Source organism: Notolepis coatsorum (genome assembly GCF_963971535.1).
Source record: "Notolepis coatsorum genome assembly, chromosome: 16".
Taxonomy (NCBI): domain Eukaryota; kingdom Metazoa; phylum Chordata; class Actinopteri; order Aulopiformes; family Paralepididae; genus Notolepis; species Notolepis coatsorum.
In genome coordinates, this window is record NC_140180.1 from 9,331,557 (window position 1) to 9,348,433 (window position 16,877).

At 38.2% G+C, this 16,877-nt stretch overlaps 1 protein-coding gene across 1 annotated transcript in view; it reads left to right on the top strand.

Annotated features, from left to right (window-relative positions):
* LOC311242870 (mitogen-activated protein kinase kinase kinase kinase 4) overlaps positions 1 to 12,024 on the top strand; it is a gene marked incomplete at its 5' end in the record, with an annotated part of 207,353 nt that extends 195,329 nt beyond the window's left edge. Inside the window, 2 exon segments of the mRNA XM_084331936.1 lie at positions 6,961 to 7,100; positions 9,566 to 12,024. Of these exon segments, the coding sequence (XP_084188062.1) occupies positions 6,961 to 7,100; positions 9,566 to 9,649 (224 nt within the window). The 3' untranslated portion in view covers positions 9,650 to 12,024.
* Between the last annotated feature and the right edge of the window lie 4,853 nt (positions 12,025 to 16,877).

Here is a 16,877-nt window from a genome sequence, read left to right on the forward strand (position 1 = left end):
GTTCAAGAGACTTCCCAGAGGTCGGCGACAAGCTCCCATTTCAACATCATCACTGACGCATTATTACAAGATGGCCCTTGATATTGAAGAGCCTCGTGTTAGGTTGTTTTGGTTACATGTATCTTAGTCGATAGCTTTCCATCTTGAAAATCCTTGCTGACTACTGAGTTAGTCTTCTTTCTATTCATTACAAACAAACTGCTGTTGCTGCTGGTGACGTAAAACGCATCACTTCCTGTGTGTCAGATGATCACTTCCTGTGTGTCAGATGATCACTTCCTGTGTGTCAGATGATTTTCCAAAGAATATCCTAGTAATGACCACAGTAGTACATATCTAGTGGATTAATGACCACAGTAGTACATATCTAGTGGATTAATGACCACAGTAATACATATCTAGTGGATTAATGACCACAGTAATACATATCTAGTGGATTAATGACCACAGTAATACATATCTAGTGGATTAATGACCACAGTAATACATATCTAGTGGATTAATGACCACAGTAGTACATATCTAGTGGATTAATGACCACAGTAATACATATCTAGTGGATTAATGACCACAGTAATACATATCTAGTGGATTAATGACCACAGTAATACATATCTAGTGGATTAATGACCACAGTAGTACATATCTAGTGGATTAATGACCACAGTAGTACATATCTAGTGGATTAATGACCACAGTAATACATATCTAGTGGATTAATGACCACAGTAATACATATCTAGTGGATTAATGACCACAGTAATACATATCTAGTGGATTAATGACCACAGTAATACATATCTAGTGGATTAATGACCACAGTAATACATATCTAGTGGATTAATGACCACAGTAATACATATCTAGTGGATTAATGACCACAGTAATACATATCTAGTGGATTAATGACCACAGTAGTACATATCTAGTGGATTAATGACCACAGTAATACATATCTAGTGGATTAATGACCACAGTAATACATATCTAGTGGATTAATGACCACAGTAATACATATCTAGTGGATTAATGACCACAGTAGTACATATCTAGTGGATTAATGACCACAGTAATACATATCTAGTGGATTAATGACCACAGTAATACATATCTAGTGGATTAATGACCACAGTAGTACATATCTAGTGGATTAATGACCACAGTAGTACATATCTAGTGGATTAATGACCACAGTAATACATATCTAGTGGATTAATGACCACAGTAATACATATCTAGTGGATTAATGACCACAGTAATACATATCTAGTGGATTAATGACCACAGTAATACATATCTAGTGGATTAATGACCACAGTAATAAATATCTAGTGGATTAATGACCACAGTAGTACATATCTAGTGGATTAATGACCACAGTAATAATTATCTAGTGGATTAATGACCACAGTAGTACATATCTAGTGGATTAATGACCACAGTCATAAATATCTAGTGGATTAATGACCACAGTAGTACATATCTAGTGGATTAATGACCACAGTAATAAATATCTAGTGGATTAATGACCACAGCAGTACATATCTAGTGGATTAATGACCACAGTAATAAATATCTAGTGGATTAATGACTATAGTAATAAATATCTAGTGGATTAATGACCACAGTAATACATATCTAGTGGATTGGATTAATGACCACAGTAATAAATATGACCACAGTAATACATATCTAGTGGATTGGATTAATGACCACAGTAATAAATATCTAGTGGATTAATGACCACAGCAGTACATATCTAGTGGATTAATGACCACAGTAATAAATATCTAGTGGATTAATGACCACAGTAGTACATATCTAGTGGATTAATGACCACAGTCATAAATATCTAGTGGATTAATGACCACAGTCATAAATATCTAGTGGATTAATGACCACAGTAGTACATATCTAGTGGATTAATGACCACAGTAATAAATATCTAGTGGATTAATGACCACAGTAATAAATATCTAGTGGATTAATGACCACAGTAGTACATATCTAGTGGATTAATGACCACAGTCATAAATATCTAGTGGATTAATGACCACAGTAGTACATATCTAGTGGATTAATGACCACAGTCATAAATATCTAGTGGATTAATGACTATAGTAATAAATATCTAGTGGATTAATGACCACAGTAGTACATATCTAGTGGATTAATGACCACAGTAGTACATATCTAGTGGATTAATGACCACAGTAATAAATATCTAGTGGATTAATGACTATAGTAATAAATATCTAGTGGATTAATGACCACAGCAGTACATATCTAGTGGATTAATGACCACAGTAATAAATATCTAGTGGATTAATGACTATAGTAATAAATATCTAGTGGATTAATGACCACAGTAGTACATATCTAGTGGATTAATGACCACAGTAATAAATATCTAGTGGATTAATGACCACAGTAATAAATATCTAGTGGATTAATGACCACAGCAGTACATATCTAGTGGATTAATGACCACAGTAATACATATCTAGTGGATTAATGACCACAGTAGTACATATCTAGTGGATTAATGACCACAGTCATAAATATCTAGTGGATTAATGACCACAGTCATAAATATCTAGTGGATTAATGACCACAGTAGTACATATCTAGTGGATTAATGACCACAGTAATAAATATCTAGTGGATTAATGACCACAGTAATAAATATCTAGTGGATTAATGACCACAGTAGTACATATCTAGTGGATTAATGACCACAGTCATAAATATCTAGTGGATTAATGACCACAGTAGTACATATCTAGTGGATTAATGACCACAGTCATAAATATCTAGTGGATTAATGGCTATAGTAATAAATATCTAGTGGATTAATGACCACAGTAGTACATATCTAGTGGATTAATGACCACAGTAGTACATATCTAGTGGATTAATGACCACAGTAATACATATCTAGTGGATTAATGACCACAGTAGTACATATCTAGTGGATTAATGACCACAGTAGTACATATCTAGTGGATTAATGACCACAGTAGTACATATCTAGTGGATTAATGACCACAGCAGTACATATCTAGTGGATTAATGACCACAGTAGTACATATCTAGTGGAATAATGACCACAGTAGTACATATCTAGTGGATTAATGACCACAGTAATAAATATCTAGTGGATTAATGACCACAGTAGTACATATCTAGTGGATTAATGACCACAGTAGTACATATCTAGTGGATTAATGACCACAGTAGTACATATCTAGTGGATTAATGACCACAGCAGTACATATCTAGTGGATTAATGACCACAGTAGTACATATCTAGTGGAATAATGACCACAGTAGTACATATCTAGTGGATTAATGACCACAGTCATAAATATCTAGTGGATTAACACTTTCAGTGCCGACCATTAAAGGGGAACTATCTTATAAATGGCCTTTTTGAGTGTTTAGCATTGTTTCCTAGCTATGTGAACTTATATTAATATGATCTATGTCTCAAAATTCTCATATTGGCGCATTCTTCCAATTCTCCTCTCACAATATTCACCCTCACTGAACTGAGTCATTTGAAAATGTGCCTATATGTGATGTCATAAAGACACTGCTGCATGTTAATGTTCAGGCGAACACGACGCTGCACAGTGGTTTAGGAGCCCAGGCTCAAAACAGCTCGAGATCTTGAGGTAGAAAAATGCTGTTTTTGAGGACTTGATTAGAAATACAAAACAATGAATAAAAAAAATATATATATTACAGAGGTGTTCCATAGACTCACAGGAATTGTGTAAAAGTGCCCAAATAGTGAAAGAAATAGTAAAATAGTTCCCCTTTAACATGGTAAAGCATGGTTAAATGCCAGCACCCACTTCAATGATAGCGTTGTGAACGCATAATCTCTGTCTTAAATTATGGCTGTGTCTAATCTGCCCGTTGCTTATCAATGACTTGTTTGCAGTCAACATTGTCGAAACGGATTGTTTTTTAATCGCTTCATTTCCGTTTTATAGCATTTTGAAAAGCCCTCGTTTTCAAGGAAAATATAAAGATTCCGTGATAAACGGCATTTACTGGAATATTCTGGATACACAAAAACGTTGTAATTTTTCTGCCTATTTATGAATCGTTTTCAAATAAACGCTAGATTATCGATAGTATATGTGTACTTATGCACGCTATAGAAGCGGGCTGAAATATCGATTATCTCATTTCCTGATCGCTCGCACAGCCACACACACACACATGGGGCACACGCTGATATATAGGTCAAAACAGATCCGATTACCCCAAGACTGGTAAAATAAATTCCTTACCTTAGATCAGATGTTATCCAAAAAGATTATTCCAATTCCTGATCGCCATTCCAAATATCGATCACGCTTATTGATTACAGTGTTGGGTACTGTAAATACATAATCCACGCTGTTCTGATGGCCGGCGATCACTTGGTCTCTTCAGTTAGCTTGACGGAAAAGTAAAATGAGCAAACTGCCCCCCCCCCCCCCCTTCGTCAGTCTAAAGTAATGGGGTGCAGTTACACAGGGAGAGACGGTTGAGAGAGTGAACAGTTTCAAGTACCTCGGAGCCCACATATCCGAGGACTTGACATGGACCACACACATTGACAGTGTTGTGAAGAAGGCACGACAACGCCTCTACTTCCTCGGGCGCCTAAGGAAGTTCCAAGTCAGTCAGAAGATCCTTAGGAACTTCTACTCATGTACAATAGAGAGCATCCTGACTGGCAACATCACCTCCTGGTTTGGGGAATAGCACTGCACAAGACCGTAGCAGACTACAAAGAGTGACACGTTCAGCCGAACGCACAATTGGAGGGGGGCTTCCCACCCTCCAGAACATTTACAACAAGCGGTGCAGGGGGAAGGCGAAGAGAATCATCAAGGACTCCAGCCACCCGAACAACTGCCTCTTTGAACTGCTGCGGTCAGGCAAGCGATACCGGAGTCTTAAGGCGAGCACAGAAAGACTCAGAAGAAGCTTCTATCCCCAGGCATCAGGCTGCTCAACGAACAATAAACACTATGCAACAACCATCAAATGCACATAGCACACACACCCACACGCACACCACTCACTTAAACAAACAACACACTGCAGCACCCACTCTCCACACTTTAGATCACACAAACACACTTTATATTTATTGATAAAGGATTTGCACTACAACTCGTACACCTACTGTAAATTGTACCTAAATTGTACCTCATCCCATTTCTGCTTTGCACTATATAGTATTGTATATTAGTACACTGCATAGTATATTGTTATATGGTAACTCAGTTACGTCTATTATGCATCGAACATTGTACATATGTCTATACTGAACACTGTGACCTCATTTTTTACTTCTAATTTACATGCTATACTATGTTATTTTATTTCATACTTATCTTGTCTAGCACAGTCTCTGGAGCGTAACAGTAAGAAGCATTTTGTATAAAAGTATTCTGTACTTCTGTATGACAACTATTAAAGAAAACTTGAACTTGAAACTTGATAGGGGGCGGTATCTTCCCAATTGAGCTCAGAGAGAGTCTGCAGCACTAGCGTGAGGCTCGATTGATGAAATATGAATTCAAATCGCCAAAAAAAAAGACAAACAAACGCTATATAGCGTCGGGGGCACTCAAAGGTCGGCATGAACTAACGACAAAAAGCGTGGGTGGCATTCAAAGTGTTAATGACCACAGTAGTAAATATCTAGTGGATTAATGACCACAGTAGTACATATCTAGTGGATTAATGACCACAGTAGTACATATCTAGTGGATTAATGACCACAGTAATACATATCTAGTGGATTAATGACCACAGTAATACATATCTAGTGGATTAATGACCACAGTAATAAATATCTAGTGGATTAATGACCACAGTAATAAATATCTAGTGGATTAATGACCACAGTAAATAAATATCTAGTGGATTAATGACCACAGTAGTACATATCTAGTGGATTAATGACCACAGTAATAAATATCTAGTGGATTAATGACCACAGTAGTACATATCTAGTGGATTAATGACCACAGTAATAAATATCTAGTGGATTAATGACCACAGTAATAAACTCAACTGGAGTTTGAGAAATGAATCAAAACAGACTTGTGAATTTAGTCCAGTTCTTCAGAGGGACAAGCAGGGATTAAACTGACTCTGGACCAGTGGAATGACTGAATCTAGTGCAGTTCTACAGAGGGACAAGCGGGGATTAAACTGACTCTGGACCAGTGGAATGACGGAGCCACGGGAGTCGCACACTCTAAAGACAGATTTGGGACAGGACAGGCTAAAAATAATTGTGTGTGTGATCTGTAGGATCCGATAGCTAGGTCATTATTCTGGAGAGTTGTGTCTGGGGAATATAACCCCCATCCCCCACCACACACACACAAACAGACACACAGGGCATTGTAAGACCATTTATTGATTTTCATATAGGCACTTCTCAAGAAACATACAGCTAAAACGTTTTGCAGGATATAAATGTCTTTCTCTCTCTCGCTCTATGCGCCTACCTCCAGTCTAACCAGGTTATGGGTCTGTCTCTCTCTCTCTCTCTCTCTCTCTCTCTCTCTTCTCTCTCTCTCTCTCTCTCTCTCTCTCTCTCTCTCTCTCTCTCTCTCTCTCTCTCTCTCTTTCTCTTTCTCTCTATCTGGAGCCTACCTCCAGTCTAACCAGTTATGGGTCTGTGTGTCTGTCTGTCTCTCTCTCTCTCTCTCTCTCTCTCTCTCTCTCTCTCTCTCTCTCTCTCTCTCTCTCTCTCTCTCTCTCTCTCTCTCTCTCTCTCTCTCTCTCTCTCTCTCTCTGCAGCCTACCTCCAGTCTAATCAGTTTATGGGTCTGTGTGTCTGTCTCTCTCTCTCTCTCTCTCTCTCTCTCTCTCTCTCTCTCTCTCTCTCTCTCTCTCTCTCTCTCTCTCTCTCTCTCTCTCTCTCTCTCTCTGCAGCCTACCTACAGTCTAACCAGGTTATGGGATGGGGTGACAAGGCGATAGAGTTGAGGTCAGCAGAGACTGGGAGTCTGGAGGGAGTCTTCATGCACAAGAAAGCCCAGAAACTCAAGTTCCTGTGTGAACGAAACGACAAGGTAAACACATTTGATATAATATAGATCTATACACATCCTATATCATATAGGTCATACACATTCTATATCATATAGGTATATAACACTTTATATATAATATAGGTCTATCATATAGGTATATACACATTCTATATCATATAGGTATATACACATTATATATAATATAGGTCTATCATATAGGTATATACACATTCTATATCATATAGGTCATACACATTCTATATCATATAGGTATATACACATTATATATAATATAGGTCTATCATATAGGTATATACACATTCTATATCATATAGGTATATACACATTATATATAATATAGGTCTATCATTAGGTATATACACATTCTATATCATATAGGTATATACACATTCTATATCATATAGGTATATACACATTATATATAATATAGGTCTATCATATAGGTATATACACATTCTATATGATATAGGTATATACACATTCTATATCATATAGGTATATACACATTATATATAATATAGGTCTATATACGTTCTATATCATATATATATACACATTCTACTGTATCATATAGGTCTAAACACACTAGATCCTATAGGTTTAAACACATTATAGATCATATAGGTCTATATACATTCTAGATCATATAGGTCTGAACACACTCTAGATTATATAGGTAAAAAGTTAAAACACATTCTAGATCCTATAGGTAGGTGTAAATAGTCTCTAGATCCTATAGGTCTAAACACATTATAGATCATATAGGTCTATATACATTCTAGATCATATAGGTCTGAACACACTCTAGATTATATAGGTAAAAAGTTAAAACACATTCTAGATCCTATAGGTAGGTGTAAATAGTCTCTAGATCCTATAGGTCTAAACACATTTGCCTGAATTATTCTTTTACTTTTAATTGTACTTATATTCATTTTTATTATTATTATTATATATATATTTCTTTCTTCCATTTCATTGGTTGTTTTATTCATTTTAATTGTTTTTATTCATTTCACTTTTTATCTTTATCTCCTGTAGCACTTTGAGATTTTCACAAATATAAAGTGCGGTACAAATTGAATTTATTATTATTATTATTTATTATTATTACTGTATATCCTATAGGTCTAAACACTCTAGATCCTATAGGTCTAAACACTCTAGATCTTATAGGTCTAAACACATTATTTATCATATAGGTCTAAACTAGGGATGTCCGATATTATCGGCCGACCGATATTATCGGCCGATATCGGCAGTAAAATGTGATATCGGAAAATATCGGCATCGGTAAAAAAAAAATAAAAAAAAAACAATAACAATATATATATAATTTATATATATTTTTTTACATTTATTTAACCTTTATTTACCCAGGCAAGCAAGTAAGAACCAATTCTTATTTTATTTATTGTCAAAAGTATGCATGTTGGTTTAATTCAACAACAAGAGATATGTAATGTTAATTTTTACTTTTTTAATGATCATATTTTGCACAGATAATGCTTACATTTAGAAAGCCTTTTGAATGCATCCAGTGAAATTATTAGTTACCTGAAATTATTCCGTTTTTTTGGGGGGAAACCCTGCATATATCGGTATCGGTTGATATCGGTATCGGAAATTAAGAGTTGGACAATATCGGAATATCGGTATCGGTAAAAAAGCCAATATCGAGCATCCCTAGTCTAAACACATTCTTTATCCTATAGGTCTAAACACATTCTATATCCTATAGGTCTAAACACATTCTATATCCTATAGGTCTAAACACATTCTATATCCTATAGGTCTAAACACATTCTATATCCTATAGGTCTAAACACATTCTATATCCTATAGGTCTAAACACATTCTTTATCCTATAGGTCTAAACACATTCTATATCCTATAGGTCTAAACACATTCTATATCCTATAGGTCTAAACACATTCTATATCCTATAGGTCTAAACACATTCTATATCCTATAGGTCTAAACACATTCTTTATCCTATAGGTCTAAACACATTCTTTATCCTATAGGTCTAAACACATTCTATATCCTATAGGTCTAAACACATTCTATATCCTATAGGTCTAAACACATTCTTTATCCTATAGGTCTAAACACATTCTTTATCCTATAGGTCTAAACACATTCTTTATCCTATAGGTCTAAACACATTCTATATCCTATAGGTCTAAACACATTCTAGATCCTATAGGTCTAAACACATTCTAGATTATATTATATATTATTATAGATTATACAGGCCTAAGGCAGGTTGCGTAGTTATTTAAATCTAAATCTAGACCAAAGCAGGTTGAAGATTATCACCGGTTATTTTTAAATAAATAAATAACTAATTCAGAATGATTTATTTAATGACTAATGAACCGGCAGCCAGTGGACTAATAAAGCGTGTGTGTTTGGGATTAGAAACAGCTCAGATAACAGAGGTGTGCAGGTTATATTCTGAACACGCCGTCTCTCTGCAGGTGTTCTTCGCCTCGGTCCTGTCCGGCGGCAGCAGTCAGATCTACTTCATGACCCTGGGACAGAACTCTCTGTTCAGCTGGTGAGCTCTGGATCATTCACTCTGGGATCCACTGGTGAGGTCTCGATCGTTTACTCTGGGATCCACTGGTGAGGTCTCGATCGTTTCCTCTGGGATCCACTGGTGAGGCCTGGATAGTTTCCTCTGGGATCCACTGGTGAGGCCTGGATCGTTTCCTCTGGGATCCACTGGTGAGGCCTGGATCGTTTCCTCTGGGATCCACTGGTGAGGTCTCGATCGTTTACTCTGGGATCCACTGGTGAGGCCTGGATCATTTCCTCTGGGATCCACTGGTGAGGTCTGGACCATTTCCTCTGGGATCCACTGGTGCTGTCTGGATAATTTACTCTGGGATCCACTTGTAATGTCTGGACCATTTCCTCTGGGATCCACTGGTGATGTCTGGACAATTTACTCTGGGCTCCACTGGTGAGGCCTGGATCAGTTTCCCTGGGGTTTACTAGTGAGTCTGGAACTAATACTCTTGTCCTCAACACGGCAGATGTGTTTTAACGACCTCGCAACTTAAGTTCCTGTTCGTCTAATTATCCCTGGATCGTCATCTCTAAGTTCAACAGGTGATGTCTAGATCAACAGGTCCCTGGATTGGGAGTTATAAACCTGAATATTCTGGATGTAGAGGTCAATGCTTACCTGGGCCCAGGAGTTCAAAACATTGAATCCCTATTGATTGATTCATTGATTGAACATTTTAATTAACAGATTGCAGAATGGGTACAGTACAGTATACGGCTCAATACACACAATTGTTAAGGGGGGATGCAGACCAGAGAAAGACTTTGGTCTTGTTTACATCAGGGTCCCCCGTTTTCAATTCATAATGAGTTGAGATGAATGAATACAAATCTGATCCAATCAGATATGGATTACAAGTTTTGAACTCCTCATGATCTATTACTCCCTGTCTGGCAAAAAGACTCCCTCCTCAACTGGTCATGTCTGTTGATCTGTGCTCCGCTGGTGATGTCTGGATTCATTGTTCCCCTGATCTGTGTTCAACCATTGATGTCTGGGGCTGTAGAAGTTCTGTCTTGGCAGGAACCAAAGCGGATGTTTGCTTCCGACACCGATTTCTCATATTTAGGAGCTTAAACTTCTGATAACTGATGAATCTGCAAAATATGCTTCTTTGAAAGCCACACTGCCGATCACAGTATTTCTGTCAAATCTTCACATCGACTGGTAATGTCTGCTGACTTGATATATCTGTCTAGCCCTAAAGAGCTGACCAGTAGACGCCACAGTGTTAGGAGCTCTGTGTTGTGTACAGTAGGTTTCATACGGTATCATAGCAACAGTCACTAGGTATCATAGCAACAGTCACTAGGTATCATAGCAACAGTCACTAGGTGGTATGCAGAGCAGAGCTCCCTCGAACCACCGCCTCCGCAGTTCCTCTTTTAGACTTTAGTCTCAGGCTTCAGTGAAACACCGGATGTGTTGGTGAATACATCACCTTCCCTTTGCAACCAGACGACAGATATATGAACGATTCAGGTAACAGAGACGTGAGGCAGAACATCAACGTGTTTATCAGTTACACACGTTTGAGCTCCTAATCTCTCCCTTGCAAGCATGTCAATCGAAAAGCTGTGGCAAGTTGTGATCATCCGACCAAGACTTATTTTTCCACCGCGCTTTGCTGAGTGTTAGCTTGAATGCTAGCAGGTATAGTCGGTTAGCTTGATACCGTTTAGTAGGGAGGTCAAAGGTGCGGCCGTGATGTGATCAAACGGGAGCTCCGCCCCCACACTGCTATTCAGAACGCAGTTTCGGCTGCTTACATTTCACCGCTAGATATCTGAAATATCTGAAACGTACAAAAGGGAAGGTACAGGAGACACGGGTCATCTTTCGAAAAATATTTAATAATGGGGTGCAAAAAAAAAATCACTAACGTTTCGACACAAACCCCGTCTTCTTCAGAGCGATACGTGGCATTAGAAACACAGACCTGTTAAACCCTTCCCACAATTGGAAGCCTGTCGCTTATTGGCTAAAGTCAGATTCAGATTATTCTATTAAATGTACATACATTCAGAAAAGCGTAGTAGATTTGTAAACACGACGACACACAACGATCTACACAAACTATACAATACAAGGTATATGTTTTTTAGACAGAGAGGGGCCAGGCTGGATAAGCAATTAATATATATATATATATATATATAACAATGCCCTTTACCACATTCATAAATAGAGATCAGTAACTTGTCATCTGCATAAATAAAAGACAGCAGATTAACGATGTATGTTAAAAAAACACATTAATCCACATAGATAATGGAGTTAACGTAGACAATTGAAAGGGTAATTATCATTTAACTCTAAACCCCTGCGTTTCCTCCAGAAGATGATGTCACTTCTGACTGAACCATTAGCACCTCTGGAGGGGGGGGGGGGGGGGGGTCAGAATCTGTGGGGCGGGGGAGACAAAGAGACCAGTATTATTGTCAACTGCATCAAAAGAAAACAGCACATTTACTTTGTTTATAAATCCATGAGCTATGGGGATGATTTAGCTCCACTGAGAAGAACATAATGGTCCATGATATCTGAGCTAGCGCCGGTCTGAACAGGTTTAGCTCCTCAAGTCACGCCTGAAACATACGTGTTATTCAGGCTAGTGTTCCCTCCCTCTGCTTCTACCAGTCTCTCTAGTCTCTCTGGAAGGAGCTCAGCCGTCACCTTCCGACTCCACCTCTAGAAGAGACAACTCTCGCCACGTTGAATTGGTCCCCGGTCTCCATTGATTACCATTCAGTATTATTAGAAAGTCCCAACATTATGCAAAAGTCTTACGTTTTTTTAAGCTTAACATTAATTGTAATGTTGTTACAAGCCAACATTATGGGAATTATTCACTTACCGTCTTCTTCTCCAGAGTCGGACTAGAAGAGAGAGGCCACTTTCCTCTCTTGTGCGTTCAGTAGAAAGCTATCTAGCCTAGCTTAGCACAAATGAATGGAAGCGGATACGTAATGGCTAGCCTATAGCTTAAAACTCCGGGAGATGTTTTGCATAGAGGGTGTACATATATCATAATTTGCACTGTTTTAACAATATTTTATAATCAGGTTATCTGTATGTATACAGAACAATGGACCTATTCACACGACAATCCTCTCTTAAACAGAATACATGTTATTCCTGTGATCTGCGCATGTTATTCCTATGATCTACTCATGTTATGCCTATGATCTGCTCATGTTATGCCTATGATCTACTCATGTTATTCTTACGATATATTAATGTTATTCCTATGATCAGTTTGTTAGTTTAGTCAATATGTAAAAAGATGAACCCCAGAGGACCAAGTCTCTAGTCTTTGACATCATCAGAAACCAGTCTCTAGTCTGTAATGTCATCAGAAACCAGTCTCTAGTCTGTGATGTCATCAGAAACCAGTCTCTAGTCTGTGATGTCATCAGAAACCAGTCTCTAGTCTGTAATGTCATCAGAAACCAGTCTCTAGTCTGTGATGTCATCAGAAACCAGTCTTAGTCTGTAATGTCATCAGAAACCAGTCTCTAGTCTGTAATGTCATCAGAAACCAGTCTCTAGTCTGTGATGTCATCAGGACAGTGACTGGCAGTAAAATGTTAAGAAATGGAGACTGAACTGAAATGTTGAACCATGGTCTTTTTAACTAGTTAAACCAGACTAGATTATCTTTTTAATGTGTTAAACTAGATGGTCTTTTTAACTACTTAAACCAGATTAGATTATCTTTTTAACGTGTTAAACCAGACTAGATTATCTTCTTAACATGTTAAACCAGATTAGATTATTTTTTTAACATGTTAAACCAGATTAGATGTTCTTTTTTAATGTGTTAAACCAGTCCTTTTGCACAATGGCCACTTTGTTAATGTACTCTGTAAAATAGCAGACTCTTAAATACTTTATAAATCAAAGGGTTACTTTTGAAGCCATTCTATTGTCAGTATTACACGAGAAATGCACCCTTAAACAGAAAGCACCGTTTATTTGAATGGTAATTAACATTAAAATGTGTATTTGTCAAAAATGTTTCTCCCAAAACCAGATGTCGATTCCAGTTTTGGGAGAGAAGTGGTCAAACACATATTGACTGAAATGTCCATAATCATAGAAATAACTGCTGTTTTTAGGATAGATTGGATCTAATGTGGGTTTTAGACAATATATTGCTATATCATCTATATATATTAGCCTACTAACCTAATTATCCACAAATAATCCAGATCTAAATATATACTTCAGCATATGGTTAAAAAGCAACACATTATAGATTATTTTTCTTGCAATATGTATACATTTTTGTAGACATTCTTTGTTGGTGAAAGTGACGTATTCATTGATGTGTTCCTTAAAATGTGAAATCACAACTATTGATTTTTTTAACACATTCGGGGCCATTGGGGGCCGTCTAATATCACTCTAGACGGCCAGCATTTCAAAACAGACTTGCATAGTTCGTGAGGCTGTTTGTAGAGCTAAATCTATACTTTATAGTATTGCTATCTGTCCATTCTCATTGTCAATTGAGACCATAAACCGTCCCTTCAAAATGGCTTAAAGAAATAATTTTTTCATCTATACGTTCTCATTTTATAGCCTCGTGAATATAAGCGTTATATGGGATTTGGACTAGTATATTTCCTGGAAGGCGAGATACAGGGCGCTAAGCTAATAACATTCAATCGAACAGCGTTTCGGCACTACAGAAGCTGGAGCTAAAACGCAAAATGCATATGGTCAGTATTCATGGTCCACCATGAATGCATGAAAGGGGGGGGGGGGGGCGGGGGACGTCGTTTCTGATGATTGATTACCAATAACCGCGTTAGCCTCAGTAGCCACATTCGCTGATCGGGTGGATGGCTATCATAACAAGGCCTGATCAGCGTGTAATTTACGTGAAAAAGATCTTACCGTGGGCCGGTTGGATCCCCAAAAGGATTTCCCAGTTATCGATCGCCATCTGGTAGATCGGTATGTCCATTGGCTGATGATATATTCCTTTACTGCATAGTGAATTCGGCGTCGCAAAAGGTATTCCAAGCTACAGGCTACAGTATAGAATCCAGCTAACTGGAAACTCCATTGAAAAGAGTGCACCGTTCTGCCACAGGGCACACTGCATTATCGAGACAGCGCCCCTAAGAGGATCTGGCCGGTAATGCACTTTTCAGAATTCAAAGAGTAGGGTACTTCTGCAGTGCCGCTCGGTGACCTTGAGTAGGTTATTAAAATGGAATAAAAGCCAAAACAACCTTGCCCTTTAAGCATGGCGCCGAAACACGGACATCTCCGTGGTCGGGCGGGAATGTGTTAATATCAATTTTCATTCAGTTTAGTTTTTTTGGATTATTATTTTTGTTGAAGTTGCTTTTATAATATGTTATTCTTTTATTAATGTTTCTTCATTGTTTTGTTACCAAAATGCCGCTAAATGTATTATTATTATTATCAAAGATATTTTTAGAACAGAAATACTGCAGCTGGTTCTGTAAGTATATTTTGAACTGGAAAAAAATATTTTGATTATGAATATTAATGTTGACATTATTACTACATTGTTACCCCCCAAAATCTCACATTTTGTCTAGAGTTGACCAGATTGCTGGCTAATATGGCTAGGCTAACATACTGGATTGCTAGCTAATATAGCTAGGCTAACATACAGGATTGCTACAGTAGCTAATATGGCTAGCTAGGCTAACATACAGGATTGCCAGCTAATATGGCTAGGCTAACATACTAAAGGATTGCTAGCTAATATGGCTAGGCTAACATACAGGATTGCCAGCTACTGTAATATGGCTAGGCTAACATACGGGATTGCTAGCTAATGTGTCTAGGCCAACATACAGGATTTCTAGCTGATATGGCTAAGCTAACAGATACAGAATTGCTATTTGACCGGTGCATAACGACTAACTAACATGTTTAGGGTAATATACAGGAGAACAGGGATAACCTACAGTGGGTGGTACTTATAGGGACATCATTTTCTAGCCTGGAAATCTACTTACCAGTATGTATTGTGTTTGAGAGCATGTGATAACAGCCCATTTGGTTTAAAGGTAGAATCTGTAAAGCAGTCGAACAGCTCCTCTTGGTATTGGCTTTGTTTACATGTTTAGTTTTGGTTCTGATGTGTGCGGACAGGGGATGGATTATTACTATCGGTGGCCACCACACCTCAGACTCTGCCAAGAGAGGTCTGGAGAACTTCACCGTATAATAAGTTACTAAACTCCAACCCACACATGATCAGACCAAAACAAAATGTGTAAACAACGTGCAATACCAAGCAGGGTTGTTTGTTTTGCCAAGAGGACAGATTCTACCTTTAAGTGAACTCCTAAGGTGAAAAATCGCCACCTCTTAGCCACTGAAACTGTACTCCTCTGATGATGGATAAGCCAAGTGGCTATATTGTTATTATTATTATTATGATGGAACTATTTGTTCTGGATTCTCTTTAGTGGTCACATGGTCGTAGATACAGCTTCTGTAGAGCAGCAGGGGGTCTGTGTGGTCAGAGAGAGAGCGTCTTGTAACCAAAAGGTCACAGGTTCGATGCTCACAACAGGGGGGGTCTGTTGGCTGGACCCCTTCCTGCTCCAGGGGGGGGGGGGGGGGGGGGGGGGGGCAGATGTCTGATCCTGACCTCTGAACCTTCTGGTTCACATACGACAGTATGTGTCTCGGAGGGAGATGCAGAGAAATACATTCCACAGTTTGCAGGCTGGAAGGTGGAGGTGGGAGATGGGATAGGAAGCAGGAGAGATGGAGGTAGGAGAGGGAGATAGAAGGTGGAGGTAGGAGATATGACGTCGTAGGAGATGGAGAAAGGTGTATTGAAGGAAGAATCTAAATCTGAAGCTAATTCCAGACTTGAAGTTACGCTAAACAGCACAGCGGAAGCCGAGCAGCATGTTGTTACCAGCCTGTAGAGCGGCAGAGGTGTAGCTCTATGGAGAGGTGTGTGTGGGATGTAGATCTCAGATGACTACCTGTACACTACATGGTGGTAGTAGTAGTAGTAGTAGTAGTAGTAGTAGTAGTAGTAGTGGTAGTGGTAGTGGTAGTGGTAGTAGTAGTAGTAGTAGTAGTAGTAGTAGTAGTAGTAGTAGTAGTAGTAGTAGTAGTAGTGGTAGTAGTAGTGGTAGTAGTAGTAGTAGTAGTAGTAGTAGTAGTAGTGGTAGTAGTAGTGGTAGTGGTAGTAGCAGTAGCGC